Source organism: Epargyreus clarus, unplaced genomic scaffold, assembly GCF_041222505.1.
Source record: "Epargyreus clarus isolate Ecla_fem2 unplaced genomic scaffold, WU_Ecla_fem_2.2 ptg000025l, whole genome shotgun sequence".
Lineage (NCBI taxonomy): Eukaryota > Metazoa > Arthropoda > Insecta > Lepidoptera > Hesperiidae > Epargyreus > Epargyreus clarus.
This window is the reverse complement of record NW_027332232.1, coordinates 2,311,925-2,335,845: the sequence shown is the minus strand read 5'-3', so window position 1 is coordinate 2,335,845 and position 23,921 is coordinate 2,311,925. Positions and strand designations below refer to the sequence as shown.

The 23,921-nt window shown below is 38.7% G+C and overlaps 2 protein-coding genes across 2 annotated transcripts in view; one reads left to right on the top strand and one right to left on the bottom strand.

The window, feature by feature from the left end:
* LOC140752749 (luciferin 4-monooxygenase-like) overlaps nt 1–23,921 on the bottom strand; it is an 83,828-nt gene that overhangs the window by 44,725 nt on the left and 15,182 nt on the right. The window lies entirely within an intron of this gene.
* Nucleotides 10,355–13,383, top strand: LOC140752758 (zinc finger protein 711-like). The gene is made up of 2 exons (XM_073087103.1): nt 10,355–10,450; nt 11,293–13,383. Exon 2 carries the CDS (start codon nt 11,334–11,336, stop codon nt 12,441–12,443), a length of 1,110 nt encoding a protein of 369 aa, XP_072943204.1. The 5' UTR covers nt 10,355–10,450; nt 11,293–11,333; the 3' UTR covers nt 12,444–13,383.

Genomic DNA, 23,921 nt, shown 5'->3' with positions numbered 1-23,921 from the left:
GCTCATTAAGGATTTGACTTCTTCTAAAAACCAACCAAAAATGGAATCAGTACTTTTAGGAATGGAATAGGAATATGGAAGTTAAGCAAACCACAAACCTGTGTTTTACTACATGTCTGGAAAACATTGCACGATATATAATGATAGACTATTCCATTTACTTATCGCATTATCCCTAATTCTATTCCATACATCTTTGAATGATTGTGTTCAAAAGACCATTTGTGTAAGATTGAATTACCTGCATCACCGTTGAGTCTCTTGATAATAATGTCCGTTATATTTTATGTCTGTGGTGAATTCGTCTCGAAGACCAAAAATGTTAAACATACATCCGGCACGATGGCCAAAAATGTTATGAATTCGGCTCCGAGACCGAAAATATTAAGATTTCCGCGGCCGTTAGAACAAATAAGGAACCGAATGTTCCTCTCTTCGATGGACAGGATGACCGTGTCCCGAAGAAGGTCAAGTGGACTGTATATACGAAAATAAGATGCAAAGTGCTATAGGGTCACGCACTCACCTGCTGCTGATGGGCGCAGCCTCTTGTACTAGGTATAAGGCACCTTCAACTCACCCTAAGCTCGAGCTAGCTAGTCTTACCTCGGAATGGTCTACCGGTTACCTATACCTTCTTCCTCTTCTCACGTGGCGTCGATCTTACAGCACGTTGCACCGCGAACAATGAAGTTAACGCGAATTTAAAGGAAACGCTACGAATACGAATAGTGGCTTCTACTTCGGAGTATAACTAAAACGACAAATATGCGCGAGCGCGACCGACGACTCCGAAGCTTCTCGAACAAGTTAAAATATCGGTGGTGGCATACACCACCGCGAACGACACGACGACTACGACACTACAACGAACTATTTCAAACTATAAATCTCTATGCTTTTAAACCTACAGATTAAAATTAATACCAACGACAGATAATTAATGCGTAGAACCATAGACAAAACTGAACATACCGCCCACCTAAATACTACGTATTTACGAAAACAACAAAAATTACTTAACCTACGACAAGAAAAAGTTACGTTTAAACGTAACTAGTTATACAAAGGTAGAGGACAAACTTTAACGACTGGCCTTTTATACTCGCCAGACATTGTCCTAACACTAACTACTCTACAAACACCATCCGAGCCTGGGTGTAGGGCTGTAACCCTACCTAACTTCCATTCCAATGGATTAACTGTCTCATTTACTATCAAAACCAAAGTTCCTATTTTAATTCCTGAGCTAGTTTTGTCCCATTTAGCCTTTTGTTGTAGGGTATGTAGGTATTCACGATACCACCGTCTCCAGAAGTCTTGATGCATTTTTCGGATAAGCTTCCAGCGCTGGGTAACAGGTATAACCTGTTCGACTAGATTTTCTTCGGGAAGCATCGACAAGGGTTCTAAAGTTAAGAAATGTCCCGGCGTTAAAGCAACGAGATCATTCGCATCAGAGCTGAGAGGGGTTAAAGGTCGGGAGTTGAGCATCGCCTCTATCTGAGCCAAGACAGTATAGAACTCTTCGAAAGTCAATCTTTGTTTACCAATGACACGAGAAAGGTGAGTTTTCACAGACTTAATTCCAGCTTCAGCTAGACCGTTGAAATGAGGACTGCCAGGAGGATTAAACGAGAACTTTATTTCCCGGCCTTCCGCAGCCTGCTTCATGATAGAGCCAAGGTAGTTACTAGCACCTACAAAATTTCTTCCTTGGTCAGAAACGATGTTACTACAACGACCACGACGAGCAATGAATCTCTGCAAGGCAGCAAGGAAAGCGTCAGTAGAAAGTTCGGAAGCCAACTCTATATGAACCGCCTTGGTAGAGGTACAGACGAACACGCAAATGTACCCTTTATACGTCCTCACACCACGTCCACGACTAAGAGCAATGTCGAATGGTCCCCCGTAATCGACAGCTACACTAGAAAAAGGCTTGATTTGAGACACACGAAACGAAGGTAAATTCCCCATCAAAGGAACTGACGTAGGTTTTGGATTAACACGAAAACACCTTATACACCCAGAGACTACGGAGCGAATAGCCCGTTTGGGCGACAGAATCCAAAAATCTTGCGAAAGTAAATTTTGTAGAGTTTGAGCACCAGGATGCATAAATTTCTTATGGTACTCATCGATAATAAGAAATGTTAATCTATGATTACGAGGTAAAAGAATAGGATGTCTAACGGTAAACTCTACATTAGCGTTAGCTAACCGACCGCCCACCCTCAAAAGACCCGCGTCATCAACGAAAGGAGACAATTTACGCAAGGTTTTGGGTAGCGAATTAGGCGAACCTTTACTTAGACAATCCAATTCAAACGAAAACGACTCTACTTGTGCTTGCTTTATGAGCAACTCAAAAGCTTGACGTAGCTCACAAGGCTGTAATGCACCGACAAATTTATTTTTATAATTTCTCAAATTATGAGCGAAACGAAAACAAAATGACAAAACACGCTTTACTTTCGAAAGCGACGAAAAACGATTTAACAAATCGCTAACGAGATTCACCTTTTCCGGTGACAGAAGGCTAAGAATCCTTTGTTCTTCTGCGATAGAGTCTGTGTCTTGTTCTACCGATAATGAAGAAGGCCAATTATTCTCTGGCTCTACAAGCCATGAAGGGCCCTTCCACCAAATGGAACAGTCAACGAGGTCAGCTGGAAGCGTACCACGAGAACCAATATCAGCAGCATTCGAACTAGAGCTCACGTGACGCCAATGTTCAGGAGCTACTCTATTCTGAATGTGGCTGACTCTATTCGCCACAAACGTTTTCCACTTGGATGGACAAGATTTAATCCAAGCCAAAGTGACAGTAGAGTCAGACCATGCGTAAAGTTCTTGAACTGCATGAAATGGTTTTAAAGCCTCTACCACTGATTCCATTAAAGTAGATAACAAGACAGCAGCTAAAAGTTCCAATCTTGGAATCGACAATTTTCGCAAAGGCGCGACTTTCGACTTTGCGCAACAAAAATGAACGGATGTAGAGCCATCCACATCAACGACACGAAAGAATGTGACAGCACAATAGCCACGTTCTGAAGCGTCACAGAAGCCATGCAACTGTAACGACACGAAAGAATTTACCATACGCCGAGGAATGGTAATCGAAACTAACGACGACAATTGAGACTTAAATCGCAACCACTCGTGTGCAATGTGAGGTGGCACATTATCGTCCCATGAAACTCCCGAAGTCCAAAGAAGTTGCATAAGATATTTAGCATAAAACGTAATCGGCGCTAGAAATCCCAAAGGGTCATAAATCCGCGCAATATGGGAGAGTATGGTACGTTTGGTGCACCTAGAGTCATCGGGGTTGACGACACGAAATCTAAAATCATCCGATTGCGGATGCCATAGAAGTCCCAAAATTTTTAAGGAGAGGTCTGACATCTCTTCGAAATGTTTAAATTCTTCTGAGTATAAGTCAGAAGATGGAAGATCAACGAAAAATTCACTACAATTAGATGTCCACTTTCTTAAATGGAAACCACCAGACGACAAAATTTTGGTGAGTTCCGAGCGCAATTGTAGAGCTTGCTCTACCGAGTCAGCGCCCGACACGATATCATCGACATAAATGTCTCTACTAAGAACTGTAGAGGCAGCCGAAAGTTCTTGGGTAGAGTCTTCGGCTAGTTGAGCGATCGCACGAAGAGCCTGAAACGGTGCAGATGATACGCCATAAGTGACCGTGCGAAGCCTATAGTCACGTATAGGACCGTCAGCAGATGGGCGCCACAGAATGCGTAGGTACTCGGTGTCATCTCTACAAACCAAGATTTGTCTATACATCTGTTTGACGTCACCAGTAAAAACGACAGCATGCCAACGGAACCGAATAAGTAAATCGAAAATATTAGTTTGCAGTTTAGGCCCAGCAAGTAGCGTATCATTCAAAGACAATCCATTAGCATCTCTACAACTTGCATCGAACACAGTACGAAGTGGGGTGCTAACAGAATCTGGTCTCAATACTCCGTGATGAGGGATATAATAAAACTTCCCAACGCTTGAAGTCGGGGGATCCACCTGCTCCATATGACCGGCAACCTCATACTCATTCATGAACCGAACGTAGGCATCTCTAAACTCAGCATTTGTATTAAGTCTACGCTCGAGAGACAGAAATCTTTTTAAAGCAATTTCACGGGAATGTGAGAACGATGGCTTTACTGCAGGATTCATGAATGGAAGAGGCACCACAAATCTACCATCATCGTTACGACTATAATTATTAGTGAAATAATTTTCACAGGCTTGATCCTCCTTCGAAAGGATTTTACAGACAGGAGTGCGAACCTCTTCTGTTTCCCAGAATCTTTTTAAAGTGTTATCTAATTTTATATTTGATAAATAAGAGTTATCGACGAAAAAACAATCACTCTGTTTACCATTACGACAGTTGTGTGTGTGATCTACCTCACACTCACCCATTAGAATCCAACCAAATATAGTATTTAGAGCCTTTGGTTGTCCCGGCCTCCCTCGTCTCAGACCAGGTATGAGAGATGAAGCAAATATATCCGCATTCAATAGCATGTCAATAGCCCCTGGACGAGCGAAGTCTGGATCAGCCAAACGTAAATTCCTAATATGTGACCAACCACAAAAATCAACAAAATGTGCAGGTTGGTCACTACATATCGACGACAAAACAAAAGCTTCAAACTTAAAATCGATTTTATTTGAGTTATAGGATTTTATTTCACAACATAGTGAACCACGAGACTCAGCAACAGAAGATCCGATTCCATTTATTGATTGTTTAGTGTTTTTAATACATAACCCGAGGCGCTTTGCACATGGTACTGAAATAAAGTTGCAAGCGCTTGCACAATCCAACAACACCCTTACAGGTTGAAAGTTTCCCCAACTATCTTTTATAAGAACCTTAGCTGTAGAAAACAAGATTGTACTTTTACCACCGACAGAAGTTAAAACAATATTACTCAGTTGTGCATTATTATTAATGGAACTAACAACTTCAGTATCAGGTTGGGAATTGCTATCAGCGGACGGTGTAACCGATTTTTTAAAATGTAACAATGTGTTATGTGAACACCCACATACACCACAACTTATAGGGACTCGACAAGTTTTTACCCTATGAGTTTTCGAAAAGCAACGGATACAAAGATTTTTATTTTTAATGAATTTAAATCGAGAATCTATATCTAAATTTAGAAAATTCTTACATGATGAAAGACTATGTTGGCCAGTACAAAAGTCACAAGTCACTCCCGACACGACAAATGAGGATTTGGACTTTTTAAAGTTACTTGGTTTCGGTTCTTTTGATATTCCTACATTACTTAATATTGGGTTCGGAGTTACCTCACTTAATGCCCTAACTTGTTTCTCAACAAAATCCTGAACTTGAGTGAACTCTGGTATCTCATCTGAATTAAATTCTAATTGAAATGATTCTTTTGTGGCCCGATCTAATTTTGACCAAAATAAATGGAACAACATGAAGTTCTTATCTGGTAATCCAAACTTTTCCAAAACACTTAAATTCTCCACAAAAGTTCTATGAACACGCTCAAGTTCTACAGCTGATTTTGTTTTCACTGGCTCGCATGACAACAACTTTTGATAATAGGAGGCCGTTATATAGCGCTTCTTATCATAATATTTATTAAGTGTATCATACGCGTCTATATAATTTTCATCCGTGAGTGGAAAGTTCCTGATTAAATCATACGCTTTATTTTCGACACAAGTTAACAAGTAATGTAACTTTTCCACATTAGGAATATTTCTATTATGGATCAACGACTCAAATAATTGTTTAAAAGATAACCAATTTTCTAGCTTACCATCGAATGGCTTAATGTTAATTTTAGGCAGCTTAGCAAAACCCGAAACTACTTCTTGTTTAATCTGACGGTCACTATTTAAATGCCGCAGACGGGCCAAAACACTTCTAAATTTTGTATCAAATGATGCAGTTACACCAATTTCAGACTGGCGTTGGGCAGCACTTAATGAACGCAATAAATTTATTTGCGCTTTATGGAATTCATTTGAAAGTTCCCTAAGGTCCTCCTCAACGCAGCCTGTCATATCCGATCCCGCTATATACTCCAATCGCATCATACTGTAATCCCGGGCAATCCTATTAACGTCCCCATCACTTGCGCCACTTTCGTTGCTCCCAGTAGACATTGTCATTAATTGATAAGTTTATAAACTTAACGAAATCGACAACAATAGCAAATAATTGCAATGTCACTGACAGCTGACTTCGACACAATAATACGTCAAAGTCTAATACAATTTGACAGTATTGACAATATGACCAACGACAAATAAATATGGCGCAATGCAATACTGACAACCAACGACTATTAATAAAAATAGCGCAAAGATGGCGGGACCTAAGTACAACTAACAAAGTGATGAGTTGTAAAGAATCACACCCACCCTCAACATAAAATGTTAATCGACAAAACGAAAATTACGAAATTTTATAGAAATGCAATACAAAATAGCAAATCTAATACGAAATACGACACGAAACGACAAATTTAGAAGCCACTTTACGTAAATGTTCGTTCCTTTAGCGAAATACGACACGATAAAATTAATTTCAATGTTCGTTATGTTCGGTCGACGGAAAATAGCAAAAATGGTGTTTAGGACGATGGAACAATTAAGATCCGCCGAAGTGACCAAAAATGTGGTGAATTCGTCTCGAAGACCAAAAATGTTAAACATACATCCGGCACGATGGCCAAAAATGTTATGAATTCGGCTCCGAGACCGAAAATATTAAGATTTCCGCGGCCGTTAGAACAAATAAGGAACCGAATGTTCCTCTCTTCGATGGACAGGATGACCGTGTCCCGAAGAAGGTCAAGTGGACTGTATATACGAAAATAAGATGCAAAGTGCTATAGGGTCACGCACTCACCTGCTGCTGATGGGCGCAGCCTCTTGTACTAGGTATAAGGCACCTTCAACTCACCCTAAGCTCGAGCTAGCTAGTCTTACCTCGGAATGGTCTACCGGTTACCTATACCTTCTTCCTCTTCTCACGTGGCGTCGATCTTACAGCACGTTGCACCGCGAACAATGAAGTTAACGCGAATTTAAAGGAAACGCTACGAATACGAATAGTGGCTTCTACTTCGGAGTATAACTAAAACGACAAATATGCGCGAGCGCGACCGACGACTCCGAAGCTTCTCGAACAAGTTAAAATATCGGTGGTGGCATACACCACCGCGAACGACACGACGACTACGACACTACAACGAACTATTTCAAACTATAAATCTCTATGCTTTTAAACCTACAGATTAAAATTAATACCAACGACAGATAATTAATGCGTAGAACCATAGACAAAACTGAACAATGTCTATGATTGAATTAAATAAAGATCAGGTAAATTATTGTTTTATTTATTAGATACTAGTAGGGCCAGCGGCTTGGCCCGCGTTTAAAAAAATAACATGACATACCTTAACTGAAAATTTGTACCTTTATTAGAATGACAGTGGCGCCAGCTGTCGAAAATTGGTTATACCAATTCAGAAACCTTCGTGGGCACATGAACAACTTTGCTAAAGATCATCACATGATCAAATGCATAGTTTACGATTCTATAAAGGACGTACAGATAAACATAAATTTTATACATATAGATTATGATATACAAGTGAATACTGACTTCATTTATATTCAGTGATTTTAAAAAAGTAAAGTAGGTATAATTATCATCATCATTGATATATTATCATTTGTAATAATATGAATAACAAGTAAGACATAAACTTATTTTTTAACTGTGGCTAACTCTGGTGTAAATATAATATTTTAGTAATGAAATTTGGGTTTCTCATTGTCTTCTGACCCTTCTCGTTGGTCCATCTCATCGTTACTTTTAACATCAGTCCTACAGTTGCCGTTTCATGAAGTAACTATTGCTTAAGTTTAACCTCGCAGTCAATTTGATAGTGACTTTTCTTTTGTTCGTAGGACGAGTTCAGAACCCTAAGTGGAAACGGAGACGCAAGTATAATGATCAGAGAGATAACGCGGCTATTATATTAGAGTTTTCGAACGCTCTCCCCTTTAGGTGGAAGCGGGGGACGTACACCTGCGCGTACTGTTCACAGTCCTTCGGAGACTTTGCCGGTGTTAAAGACCACTCGACTGAGCATCCGAACAAAATTGAAGCCATGAGACTAGCAAGGCCGTATGATAATGTCAAAATTGAAATTTCTGATTTGAGGTGTGAAATATGTCTTGTGTCGGTGAAAGGTTTGGATGATCTCAAAGACCATTTGATAGGAGTACACGCGAAACCTATAATAAAGGATCAGGGTATTGGTGTCACACCGTTTTATCTGAATAATAAAGAGATGAAGTGCACACATTGTGATGAAACGTTCGAATTGTTTACCAAACTGAATACACATATGAATCAGCACTATCCTAATAATATATGCTGTCATTGCGGTAAAGCTTTTGTCGCCGCACACAGACTTAAAGCTCACCAACTTATCCATGAGTTGGTTGATCAGTACAAATGCACGAAATGCGACGAGGTCTTCCAAACTAGAGCTCTAAGGAATAACCATTTCATTGTAGTACATGGCCCTGAGTTTAGATATAGATGTCCATATTGCCAGGAATCGTTCAAAAGCTACTCCGATAGGGGCAGACATTTGACGGAATCCCACGGGAAGAAGATTGAATATCCGTGTCACTTATGTTCTGCAGTATTCGCTATGTGCAACCAAAGGACCAAACATATAAAACAGGTTCATATCAAACATAAGGCGTTTCTCTGCGAATTTTGTCCGTACAAGTTTGTAACAGCAGCTCAGTTACGAAGTCACATGGTGAAACATGTGGGGGAGAGGAAGTTCCAGTGTGAAGTGTGCAAGAAAGCGTACGCGAGGGTTAAAACACTGAAGGAACACATGCGAATACATAATAATGATAAGAGATTCGTTTGCGAGTACTGCAACAATGCGTATGTCCAGAAATGTAGCCTGCAAAGTCATATGAAGACTCACCATCCTAACGCGGAGCCCTTGAAGAAAATTAAGTTGACTGCTTATCGTTAAACTTAGTATTTGAATAAACGCTAAACAATTTCTTTTGTGTTTTCTATTATCTATAGCGTTAACCATGAATCTGGCAAAAGTATTATTTAAAAACTGATATGATTTAGATATTAGGTTTTAAGAAGACCCTATAGTGCCTGTTTTCTATTTTTAGGAAGAAAAATCGCAGATGTTCAAATAAAAGAAGTGGAAAGTGAGGATAATAAATTGTCTGCGCTGATAGCTACAGCAGATACGGAACTCGCTAAGAAAGAAGAGGTGAGGCATCGAACGACCGAAGGGAATGACAGACGAGCGGCGTACAGGAAAAACATTAAAATAATCATGAGCTCTTGTACTGCTTACCCCTTTAAGTACAGAAAAGGAGCGTACCTTTGCTTTTTCTGTAAGAACACATTTCTGGAGCCGGACAAAATGAGGGAACACACACAACAGCACCACCCAGACGTCACATTTAAACCTCGAAAGTATGAGCCTCTAAAAATGGATTTCGCGATGACGATTTGCAAACTATGTGGCTTCCGGATAGACAACTACAATACACTAAAGCTACACTTGAAGGATCACGGTAAAGCGATCGACTTTTCGCACGGTGAAAGCATCTTGCCCTACAAGCTGAGCCGCGACGAACACTGCTGCCAGATATGTGGAAAACGTTACGAGATGTTCCTCAGCCTCCACAAGCACATGAATGACCATTACGAGCATTTCATCTGCGAGATTTGTGGGAAACGCTTCGCGACGTTGCAGAGGATGCTGAACCACACGCGGACACACGAGCGAGGCGATTTTCCGTGCAAGCAGTGTGGAGAGACGCTACCGACTTATTCGTCACTATACGCTCACATCGCGAAAGTGCACCGCTCAAACAAGCGGTACAAATGTCCTATTTGCGACGAAAAGTTTGTCACATATAAATTCAGGATGAAACACTTAAACACGGTTCATGGAGAGAAAACAGCTACTTTTCCTTGCCCGTCCTGTCCGAAGGTGTTCGATCTCTGCAGCCGACGCACAGCGCACATACGCTCAAGGCATTTGCAGGAGAGGAACCACGCTTGTACTGAGTGTGGCATGAAGTTCTTCACGAATTATGAGTTGCAAGAGCACACGATAAAGCACGTAGGTGCGAGGATATACCAGTGCGATGTTTGCAAGAAATCCTACGCGAGATTGAAGACTTTGAGGGAGCACATGAAGATTCATAATAATGATAGGAGATTCGTGTGTCCTGTTTGTGGGCAGACGTTCATACAGAAGTGTAGTCTGAAACAGCACGTTAGGGTACACCATCCTATGCAAATGAAGACTGATATGTTTTAGTTTTCTACTCAAATCAGTTGGTGGATAGTTTTGCAGTAGTTAAAAAAAAATTACGCGATTTTTTTTACATCTTTGAGATTTCAGCTAGCTAGTTAGCTGGCTACCTATTATGCGTGAAATTTCAATCGATTTCGCTTCCGTTGTTATTAAGATTAGACAATATTGATAGAAAAGGTGTATAAAAGATTACAAACGGGTAATAATAGTAATTAGTAATTTTAAGAATTAGTGTTAGAAGTGTCAATGAGGAAACGAAAGCAACAGCTATAATATAAATGTTAGTACGATGATACTAAGTTCCCAAGATGCGTCATTATTTTTGGCTGATGATGAAATTAATGAGGTGATGCTTGATATGACTTCCACTAGATTAAGATTAATTAATAAAAAGTTATGGCAGTTAATTTGCGAATTATATTGCGAATCATTACAAGCACTGACGTTATAATCCGCGTTAAAACATTATATCTTCAACCAATATAAAATATCTCCAAATATATCACGAATTCTTTCTGGCATCGAAAATATATAGCAAGCGTCGTACACTCTAAAGAGTCAATATTTTTATCATTTTATATTTTAAAATATTATTTAATCACCTAGAAAACATATAAACAACAATACTTTAGTAAAAAAAAATATTTCTAGGATTTATGATATTCTTCTCATTTCATCGTCATGACAATGCTAATTTTACAGTAACTATAAAATCCTTATAAGCCTATTCCAAGAGAAAACACGTGCTAGAGAAATAGCTAAATAGAATAGAATGAAAGTATATGTACATTTATCACGTTTAATAAATAAAACAATACATGCTTTAACAATCCTAAGCCTCATGCACGTGTTTTCTCATTTATAGGTGAGATTCCGGAATCAGGCGTTGATGAAAAGAGCACACTAATGGAGAATACAAGGAATCTTAATGATATTGACGTGATTAAAGCGAGAAAGAGAAACGCGATGATCTTGCTCGAGTTTACCAAAATATGCCCTTTTAGATGGATGAAGAATCTCTATCTCTGTCACTTCTGTGAGGCACAGTTCACTGATCCTGCGCTGTTGCGAGAGCATAATGCTATTGATCATCCTTCGAGGTCGGCAGCTGAGATAAAAGATGTCCTATCTAAGCTAAAGAAACATGAACTAGTCAAAGTTGATATAACGGATATTAGTTGCAAATTATGCGATGATAATATAGACAGTTTCAACAATCTGAAAGTCCATTTACAGACAGTACATCGGAAGAACTTGAACCTTCAAATGAATGATGGAGTACTCCCGTTCAGAATCACGAAAGATGAGTACAAATGTACTCTTTGTGAACTACAGTATGATGAGTTTAAGACGCTGAATCAACACATGAATGTACACTTCCAGAATTTTATTTGCGAGCAGTGCGGTACGGGTTTTATTACTCCGGAGAGGTTACGGACGCATGCGTTTTCGCACGAAACTGGTTCGTTTCCTTGCGAAAGCTGTGAGAAAGTGTTTCGATCCGCGAATTCGAAAAAGGAACATTACGCTACTGTTCACATGCAAGTGAAACGGCACAGGTGTCCACAGTGTCCGGAGACTTTCAGGAACTACTTCCAAAGGAACAAGCACATATCAGCTATCCATGGGATGAAGCTGAAGGAGTTTAAGTGCACAATGTGTCCGAAAGTCTTCACGTTGAGCGGCAAGCTCGGTGTTCATGTACGAACTGTGCATTTGAAGATGAAGCGACACGCCTGCGATATTTGTGACTGGCAGTTTTATTCCAAATCGGAGTTGAAGGATCACATGGTGAAGCACGGTGGAGAGAGGAAGTTCCAATGTAACGTGTGCAAGAAGGGATACGCGAGAAAGTATACACTTAGAGAGCATATGCGGATACATGAGAATGATAGGCGGTTCATATGCACGATATGCGGACGATCTTTCGTACAGAACTGTAGCTTGAAACATCATATTAAAGTTCACCATCCCGAAGAGGCTGACGCTTTTCTGAATGTTATTTCTTTAGATTGACATATTTTTTTTTGGTTTTAGTCAACGTGTGGCAAATTGCCGCAAGTTGTCAAGAGATGGCGCCACATGTATCCTGAATCACGCTATTGATGTTTTCTAAATGTTAATTCTGCTACAACGAATATAATTTCTATATAACAATAATATGTTAAGCCTGGACACAAATATCAGGGATTCAGTTATCTAAAACTCAAACCGATACCTGAAAGTAAATTTTGTTCAAAAACTGACGGAAATTCTGTTTTAAACGTGAGAACGCTGACATTATTATTTTATTGTGCAATATTTCAATCTATCTATATAAGATCTCTACAGATTGCCTAACTTCGAAATTAGTACAGTGATTGAAATCATAGAACAAGCTTTTATTTTATATCATACAATTTATTCGATTTGTCTTCTGCAAGTTTAATTTATATTTTTATGTACATTTAGCCTACATTTTCATTCAAAACGAAGATATTCTATCTTCCATTTAAATCAAGACTAAATAAGCCGTACATTGATCCATTTAGCCTATTTGATATTACAATTAATTCTACAATACCTACAAGGAGATAATAAAGATGATTAGAGACACTTTTTATTTCATAATGAATTTTAATCTAATGAAGCGAAAATAGTGAACATAGCGTACATGTATTTGAAAAATTACTTTATCATTTTCCTTTTGGCTCTAGATTTAGAATAAGGTCGCAAAATTTCGCGAAATAGGTTTAAGGGCTTGGATTACTTCAAGATTATATTTGGGAGAGTGCTATAACAGGAATATAAGATCTCCTCGAACAAAACTATAATAAAACTGCAACATGTTAACTCTACTCTAACTCTAGAACTTTGTAAATACCAGAAAACGGTTCACTAACGCACACGCACTGAATCCTCACAATAACCTGCATGTTGAAGATATGGGGCTCCAAATACATACAATGTTTCTATTTTCTAGGGAGCGATGCGGGTATAACGGATAAGCCGCCACCAAAACGGGTAGTGCCGTTATTCCAAGTGGCGTACGATCGCAGCCTCTGTAGGCCGTTGGGGACCGTTCTGGACTTCACGAGGCTGGGTTTCAAAGATAACCCGAGCAGAGCGTTTGAGCCCCCGCCAGATATAAGCCCACCGCGAAGCGTTTCGCCAGTTTCGTACGGACATAGGTCGCCGTCGCCAATCAAAACGCATGTACAGATCCCAAGGCACATAAAAGCGAAGAAACAAGCTGATTACAGGCAAAATGCGCTGACTGTCTTCGAGTTTTCAACTGCGTATCCATTTATATATGGCAATAATAAGTTTAAGTGCTTTATATGCTCTCAGCAGTTCCTCGAAACCTCATTATTGAGGCAGCATATGAATGAGAATCACACGTTTGCGCCGTTGAAAAGATTACTGAACAATCGAAGAGAAAATGTGTTGAAAGTCGACGTAAGTGAATTAGTGTGTAAAATTTGTTCGGTGAAACCAAAGGATTTGTTGCAGCTGAAGTTTCATTTGAAGGAGGACCATCAGAAGGTCATTGATCCCAACTTACAAGATAACATGATACCGTTCAAGTTGGACGGCGTTGAAGGGTCGTACAAATGTGTTATGTGTGACGAGACCTTCATCAAAGTGAGGATATTGGTCATTCACATGAGTGTCCACTTCAACAATTACAGCTGTGAAATATGCGGCTCAGGATTCATGACTTTACGTCTTCTAAAGAAGCATCTAGAAGTCCACGAGACCGGTAACTTCCCGTGTGACAGATGCAACAAGATCTTCAGTACGTCCCAGAAAAGATCGCTGCATGTAAGAGGCGTACATCTCAAGCAGTACCCAAGAAGATGTCCAATGTGCCCAGAAAGGTTCAACTCTAACTATAGAAGAACTATACATCTTCAAGACGTACATAACCAGTCGACGAGAGTACATAAGTGCGATACGTGTGGACGAGCGTTCAATTTAAAGTATCATCTCATTTGCCACACGAGATCAGTGCATCTGCAGGAACGGAACGAGCAGTGCAAGGTCTGTTTGCAGAGGTTCTGCAACAAGGAGACGTTGAAGCGCCACATGATAATACATACAGGGGAAAAGAATTATAAATGCGAGATGTGTGGTCTTGCTTTCTTGAGGCGGAAGAACTTGAAAGATCATCTCCGGTTGCATGATGTTGTTTGATTGGATCATTTTGTATTTTATCATCGTCATAAACCCATTACTGTTCCACTGCTTGGCACGGGTCTCCTCTCAGAATGAGAAGGATTAGGCCATAGTCCACCGCGCTGGCCAAGTGCGAATTGGTAGACTTCACATACTTTTGAAAACATTTTTTTAAGACTTCTCAGGTTTGCAGGATGTTTTCCTTCACTGATGATTTATTCAGTGAAGAATGATAATTAATTTGTAATACGCAAATAACTTTGAAAAAACAGAGGTGTGAAATGAAATAATGAAATGAAATATATTCATCTTGTATAGGTCTTCGGTAGCACTTACAAATTGTCAGTTACAATATTTTTTCTTAGACTACTACCTGATCGGAATGCGTGCCTGGATATGAACCTCGGACCGCTCGATCAAGAGGACGAGTTTCTTAACCATTAGGCTATCGCTACTCTTGGGTTTTATACGTATAATGAAGTTATTTGAAGAAGAAATAAGAGGAGAAGGAATGTCAGAATTTTAAATATAAGTTTCCCGGGAATATGTATGTTTCAAGTATGTATATGTCCAATATTTTTGTTTACTTCGTGTCTGTATAAAAAGACTGGATATAAAATGATACTTTTGGATTGAATAAGAAAGATGGATACCGAAATAGACCTATTTAGATGGATATGAGCAAAAATGTTATAAAAATGGATGTGCAGCTTATTAATGACAGCTAAGCTATTAAAATTATTTTTATACAAATAGTAAGGAGAAAAGGTTTAGTTCATTATTTATTTATTGCACCTCTGTAAAAATAAAAAGATACAATAGGGCAAACTTAATGCCTGATGGCATTCTCTCCCAGTCAGCCCTGGGTGGATGGAGAAAATAGCGGCAGGTGTTAATTATATATACATAAAATTAATTATGTTATTTATTATAATTATGTATATGTCGGCTGATGGCCACACAACTTCTTTGCTTGCTTCGGATAATAAGATCGTACATAGGGCGATGTAAGAGATCAGCGATCCAAATGACAATCATCGCTAAATATTCAACATTACACTTTTATTATACAAACACAAATTCACAAAGGGCATCAAACAATGGAAACCAGAACAGAATAATAAGATGCATCTCGATATCGGTTTACAACGATCCGTCGGAGCTCTCCGTAGCACTACCATGAGTTTACAAAAGTATTACTCGCTAGCGACTGCGTAAAATAAATGTATGAAAAATTGTACAGCGCCTCTGGTGGTTACTCGTAGAACTAAATTCCGTAGTGTGAGCCGCTCGTAACGTAAAAAACCTATCGAAATCAAATCGCTAGCGAATGTCATTATGATCTATTGCCATACAAATTCGGTCCCATGAGTCATTAATTTGACAGACGTTGTCAAGAAATACCGTAACGATAGTAGTTATGTTATTCACTAGCAAAATGACAATAGTTTTCTATTTACAATTTCTATAGTGGCGTTTCTATGCCAACTCATGGTAGTGCTACCGATCATTGCCGCCATGACAAGACCGTCTGTCTTCTCCAACGTTCCGTTACGCCTGGCGCCATCTATCGCCAATGCGTTGTAAACTCCAATACGTTCGTAATTTGAATCAATCAAATGCCCTGCGCCGACATATACGTATAATCTATCTGAGGGCACGGTAGTGTCCCACCGAGTCTTCACCACCGTACTCCTCTTTTCTCGAAGCAATATAGGTCATTTTAGACCCCTACTCTTTCTTCGAAGCAATTAATGCCATTTTAGACACCTCTTTAACTACGTTATAGGTAAAAGTAGAAGCCTGAATTTTAACGAGTTGCTCTTTTCTTTGTCAACCTATTTTTCTTTTTTTGTTTGGTAGCTATTGACGAGCTTTAGTTTTAATAAATTTCCTCCAATTTTCATTTAATCATTTATTTTCCATGAATATTACAGTCATTACAGGTCTTACAATATATACATTAGTATCATATTCAGCTATATTAATTTAATAGCATGCAAATATTATAATTCAAACAATTTCAATATAATTAAATACAATGAATTCACAAAGATTCAACATTACATTATATATTATTATCACATTATACATTTCAATTTACATTATGGTTGAGTTCGAGTTCTAGGCGAACAATAATCTTAATTTATAATACTCAAAAATTATAAACCGCTCCGTCCTACGGATACCAATAGAAAGTAATCTAAATTTATATAATCACTATGTTTTATTTGACATATAACAACATTTATTTTGTCATGTCTATTTCATCCAATATTTATTTGTATAGGCCAACATTGGGGCAAAATATTGGATAGATTGATTATTAATAACGTTTGTATGGTATGGTTTGTATGGTGGTTTGTGTTGTATGGAAGATCAAGATTGCTTTGGTTGTACGACCATTTATTTGTGCGTAACGCACAATATTAGGACTTAAGATTCGTGACAGTATTAAAATAATTTTATGATTTATTCTTCTCTAAAATTTAAAGTAAAATTGCACAATTTTATTTTTAATTAATTATTTTTATAATTTCCACGTACTTTTAAATATATAAGATATAGGCTTACTGTGTTGAAATAAGTATTTATATAATTATAATACTATAATGTATTTTTAATTACTGTGAATAAATACTTTTAATAAATTGACGTTTTTTTACTAATATACTGTGTTCATATGGTCACCTTTATATATACTCTGTAAAAATTTCAAGTGCCTGTCTAGTAAGGCCCAGTAGGTAGAGTCCTACCTATGACAGGCGGACAGGCAGTGGAGGCTAATAGGGTTCCCTTTTTACCCCGCTTTTATTAGCTTGACCTGTATGTATGTAACGGAATCTTTGAACTCGATTTTTACCCACTTTGAATGGTCCGATTAATTTAAAATTTGGAACAATTACCAAGAACCGACGATGACAATACACGATTTTAATAATTTTATCCCATTCTCCTCATCAGGATCGTCAGAAATCTGGATTAACGATTTTCCTTGTGCGATTTTAGTGGTTTTTAGTTTTTAAACTATAATTATTAGTCTTTGAATACGGAATCCTAAAAAGTATTAGAGGAGGATGGGGACCGCAAAAATGTTTGTAATAAATAAAGGGGGTCTTAAAATTTGAAAATACTGGTGTACTTAGAAGTGGACTTGTTTATTATCTGAGTAATACTTAAGTTAGCTACAGCTAAATTTGACTGTATTCTTCCATTTTCTAATTTCTGTTATGTTCAATATTTCTCTAACAGCTTTAACTCTTAAACCTCGCTGCTCTAATATATTATTTTATCACGAAACTACAAATGATGGAAACAATTTCTTCTTTCTAGGCATCATCGAAGAGAGTGATTCGACGATTGTAGTAAAGGAAGAAGATGGAACAGAAATAAGACTAAAACTGCTCAAGCGTCCAATTCCAATACAGGATCTAGCTTGTGAATATGAACAAGATGATATAAAAGATGTGAAATCGAAGAAAAGTGTAAAAAAGGAATTTACGACTCGCCGGAAAGTAAACAAAGAGTTAAATCGTAACAAAACAACAAAGGAAATGGAATGTAATGAATCGAAAGAGTTGAAAATAGCTCCTGTAACGTTCTTAAAAGAACCGATATCGCTTAACGAGGCAGGGAAGCTTGGCGAGCCAATCACGTTTAATGTTAAGACCGTGGCGAGCACGTACGCACAAAGACTGAAAAAGTCGAACGAATTATATCAGATTTGGAAGCAAAATGCATTGACACTATTCGAGTTTTCGCACGTCTTTCCATTTGTCCACGCGAATAATAAGTATAAATGTATAATATGCCCAAAAACTTTCCTAGAAGCTGAAGATTTGAAAGAACACTCATCGGGCCACAATATGAAGGAATTTAAGCAAGAACTAAGTAACAGGGTACGTGAGAAAAATCTTAAAGTTGATGTATCATGTCTTAAATGTAAGGTATGCTCAGAAATGCTACCAGATTTCACGTCTCTGAAAACTCACCTCAAAGAGCATGGGAAGAAAATTGATCCGACTTTCCAGGACAATCTTATACCGTTCAAATTAAGCGGAGGGTCATTTGATTGCCAGATATGCAATGAGAGTTTTTATAAGCTCCGTCTGCTAACAATACATATGAGTAAACACTTTAATAATTTCAGCTGTGAACAGTGCGGTTCGGCGTTCATTTCGCTCAGTCTGCTGAGACGTCATCTTCAGTGTCACAAAAACGGCAGCTATCCGTGCGAAAAATGCGATAAAGTCTTCACTAGCGCAGCTAAAAGAACTTTTCATAACAGAGGTGTGCATCTAAAGAAGTTCCCAAGAGCCTGTCCTATGTGCCCTGAGAGATTTAACTCGAATTACCAGAGGATGAAGCATTTGCGTTTAATTCACAAACACACCCCCGTTTGTCATAGATGTGAAACGTGTGGGAGGGAATACGACTTGAAATATCAGTTGCTGGTGCACATCAGATCGGTGCATTTGCAAGAGAGGAATCACGAGTGTGACGTGTGTCATGCCAGATTCTTCTCAAAGCATTGCCTTTCCCGGCATATGGTTATTCATACTGGGGAGAAGAATTTTAAGTGCGAGATTTGTGGGAAAGCGTACGCCCGGAAGAAGAGTTTAAAAGAACATCTGAAGTGTCACGACGCGAGCCAATTTTCGTGCTCCATTTGTGGTGAAGATTGTGGAGACAATGCGGCGCTTTTATTGCATATGAATGCAGCACATGAAGTAGTGTAGATGGATACTTAGCTGCCCAAATAAACTTATAAGAATTTGTTTTAAATACGATAATGTTAGTTATTGAGCGCACTGTTGATCAATGTACCAACTCGATTCGAAAGATATGTAGAGAGGAACAAGGGTTTTAAATGGCAAAATTTTATCTTTCCCAGGATTACCGGCCACACAGCGATCCGGGCCTCGCACCAGTATATGGCAAATGACCATATCAGAAAGGCAGAACGCTGCTACGTTCCTAGAGCATACGACAGTGAAACCTTTCTTTTATCAGCAAGCTAATTTCAAATGTTTCTATTGCAACGAAGTATTTCCGGAGATACGATCAGTTTTGCAACATACGGACTTACATTCGGTACCAGAGAGACCATGTTTGCTAAAACAACACTTGAGAAAAGGGAAACGCGAAATCAAAGTCGATATATCAGGGATGAAATGTAAAATTTGCGAGCAGAGGTACTCAGAATTGGATGATATTAGGAAACATCTAATAAATACGCATAAAAAGGAATTCAATTCAGCGGGAAACGGCCTAATGGCTTACGATTTAAGTATGACCAACGATCTACTCGCTTGTCATAAGTGCGGAAAGACTTTCAACTCGTTCTTTTTACTAAACCGGCATATGAATGTCCATTTTAGCGTGGTCTGCGAAACTTGTGGCTTGGGCTTCATGTCGCACCAGCGCCTCGTCAACCACAGGATAGTTCATCAGAACGGAGTGTACAAATGTGATAAGTGCCAAGATGTGTTTCCTACTAAACTGAAGCTTAGGTACCATTTATTCAAGAAACACGAAGTTACTAACGTGAAGAAGACGAAGCCGCTAAAATGTCCACATTGCTTAGAACGGTTCTCGGAGCATTACAAAAAGATGACTCATTTGAAAGAGGTTCATGGAATAACGTTTTCTTTTGAATGTCCAGCTTGCAAAGCAGTGTTTCCTACTAGACGGGCGTTGACGGAGCACACAACGAAACAGCACACACAGAAGATACAATGCAAGGAGTGTGGAAAATGCTTCGGGACTCAGTCGTTGTTGAAGATGCATATGCGAGGGCATACGGGGGAGAGGAACTTCTTCTGCCCGATTTGCCAGAAAGCGTATATGCATGAGCGGACGCTAAGACACCACATGCGGGTGCACGGGCCCATGTGGAAGTTTAGCTGCTCGGAATGCGGACACGGGTTTCATAACCGGAATGATTATAATAAACACATGAAGCAATGGCATCCTCATTGGCAATTTAAGACTATTGTCAAGAATTTTGGCTCGGATGTGATGAGTTCAGTTTCATGAAAGTAACTGAAAATTTTGACTTTTGGAATCCTTATGGAGGTTGGCGTAACTATGATTATCGGAGGTGGTACATGGGAATTTTTGGAAGTAGTCATATGTACAGTAAAACAAGTGTGTGAGTGAGATTTCTATCCGAAGTATGGGGAAGGTTAAGCTTCGGATCAGCGTATAACCAGAAAACATATAGGTGTACTAAACGTTGTGTATTATTAAGCATAAGTGTATTCGAACATTACTACGCAAAAGTTTTACTGAAACATTGTCTTGATGTTAAAACAAAACTGTATCTTTTTTATCATGTAGGAGTAGACAACCATGTAGTCCCGTGGACATCTGTTTTCAACCTCGAATAAGATAGGTTCTTACCTGGGGTCGACCACCGACGCGCCTCTGTCCCTGACTAAGGTGAAATGCCGTGGAAAAGCACATACACATATTATCACCTTTATTACCTTCAGACTAGAACATAGCAGCTATTAATACTGTTAATAGGCAGAAAAAGGTGTGGTGCCGACGGAGCTGATCTACAGAGGGTTCTCGAACCTTCAAAATTTCCCTGTTCTCTTATATGTAAATGTTCTGTAATATGTCTACGGTTATAGCCTGCACTGCACAAAATTCCAGGCCTAGGAGAGATACTTAAACTATAATGATTTTTTATCATTCATACCTTTGAATACTACGTGAGTCCTACTGCTAATTTATAGGTACTTGTTGCTATATGTTACGAAATAATTTTTTTTTGCAAGTTTGGGAAATAAAATGGTAACTGCCGTTTATGGACACCTGTAACCAACCCCAAGCCATTACAAAACTTAATATAGTGACCATAGATTAGTAAAGATACTTCGCCGCCTTGAAATTGAATGAAGCCACAAACGGCTTATTACTAAGTTCTTTTTTTTAATTCTTGACAAATAAAAACATTTTTAGAGAATATTTACGAATAAATAACTAATACTGCGTAATTTACACAATATATAAATATTTAATTCAAATATTTTAGGGACATTTTAGCACGGAGACGTGACAAAACTTTTTTACGCAACTATTTCAATTCGCAAAACTGGGTACATTTTCTTGTTAGGAGTGAGTAATCTTTACTTATCTATGATAGTGACTTACAGTGTCGAAATCGAAAATATTCGGTATTCGTTGGTGATTAATAAAATACATAAATATATAAATAGAGCGATTGTAGTGATAACACTATTTATTGTTTTGTGTTGTAGTTGTAATCTGTCAATGTAAAATGCAATATTATTTTGTAGAAGCCATGATTTAGTACCTAAAATTATGATAAATGATCATTTGTGTTTAGTATTTTGCAAGATTAGTAAATAAAGCTTTTATATGATCTATTGTTGTTTCATTCATTCCTTGTTTCATTATTTAAATATAATTGAAAAGTGAAGATTACTCGAAAAGAAACGAACTTTGTTATAAATTGCGTAATTAGATGGCGTTGAACGAGTTTTTTATGCCGTCTCCACGCTTGCAAAGTCTTAACAAACCTTCACAAATTCAAACGTGCCTCCTTGTACATTTGCAAGCGAAGGTGGTAGGACCCTTTGTGGTTCGACTCCGGCGGCACCACCGTCACACCTATTTCTGTTATAACAGCAGTGTTAGGCGCTGCTGTGTTTCGGTTTGAAGGGTGTGGTAAGGGAGACAGACTTTTCCGAGGCGTTCCAGCTTAGTCCTCAGGGGTAGCGGCGCATGTGTGGCTGACCTCAGGTAGGAATATCTGGGGTTGATTACAGATGTCCAAGGGCGAAAGTAGCCACTTACCATCAGGTGGACTGCTCGTCTGCTACGAGTGTACTCAGCACTCCATTTTAGCAAATTATAGGGAATTTGCCGCAAACACTTGCAACACGTTTACACATTTCTGCTTTTTGTAGAAGTTGGAGTTTCCCGCAAGAGCCAAGCATGTGGATGCAACATTACATTTTAAGAAGCTTACAAATGTCTATGCACGTAATTTGTTAAAATATAATGCATATTTACTAAAACGTTTTCATCACGCTATAAAGTAATGTAGAAAAGTACGTTTGGAATTCCTTAAAACATTGTTCGTGCAATTCGCATCTGAAGATTGTGTCAGCAGATTTAAAACAGGCATTTTGTCTCCCCAGGAACGGAGGCGAATGGACGACAAGGAGCGCTAACCAGCATATGGGAGATGACTTTGTCAGAAAGACAGAATGCTGCAATGTTCCTAGAATTTACGACAGCGAGGCCTTTCATGTACTGTAGATACTTCTTCAAATGCTTCTTCTGTAGGGAACAGTTCTCGGAGATAAGTGCTCTGCTCAAACATAGTTTGGCTCACGAAATGCCTGACGGCACGAAGATACTAAAAGAGTTGCTGCCGAAGGGAAAACGGACTGTCAAAGTTGATATATCCGAGCTTAAGTGTAAGATATGTGAGCAAAACTTTGCTGATATAGACACGATAAGAAAACATTTGATATCTGAACATAAGAAGCTGTTCACAGCCTCAGGAAACGGTATCGTAGCGTACAATCTTACAACAAAAGACGGTCAGTTTGCCTGCCATATTTGTGACAAAATCTTCCAGACATTTATACTTCTAAATCGACACATGAACGTCCATTTCAACAACGCAGTTTGCGAAACTTGTGGCGCTGGGTTCATGACGCATCAACGACTGTTAAAGCATAAGGAAATACATCAACCGGGAGGCTATCCTTGTAACCAGTGTGACAAAGTGTACACAACGAATTCAAACCTAAAGTATCATGTGGAAAAAACACACGAAGGCTCCACTAACATGCGAATGTTGCGCTGTCCGCACTGCCTGGAAAGATTTACAGAACATTTCAGAAAGTTGAAGCATTTGAAAGACGTTCACGGGATAACGTTTACGTTTCAATGCGATGTTTGTAAATCTACGTTCCCAACCAGACGAGCGCTGACTATGCACACAAATAAGTTTCACACGCAAAAAACTCAGTGTGAGATTTGTAAGAAAACCTTTAGTTGTGTATCGACGTTGAAGAAACACAAAGTTTCGCATACAGGGGAAAGGAATTTCGTTTGTAGGCTATGCCATAAGACGTATAGACATCAGAAGAGTTTAAAACAACATATGAGAATTCATATTGCAGATGAGTGCAATAGATTCGTATGTACGGAGTGTGGAAGCGTCTTTTCGAGTCAGATTGAATTTAATAAACACGTGAAGGAGTGGCATCAGAAATGTTTCTTCAATTTTGTGAATTGAGATTTTTTTTTCCTTTTTTTCGATGACAAGGGGGAATTCTTTAAAAG

Coding starts and splice junctions, on each gene's coding strand:
- LOC140752758 (XM_073087103.1), top strand. CDS start 11,334: ATGGAGAATACAAGGAATCTTAATGATATTGACGTGATTAAAGCGAGA.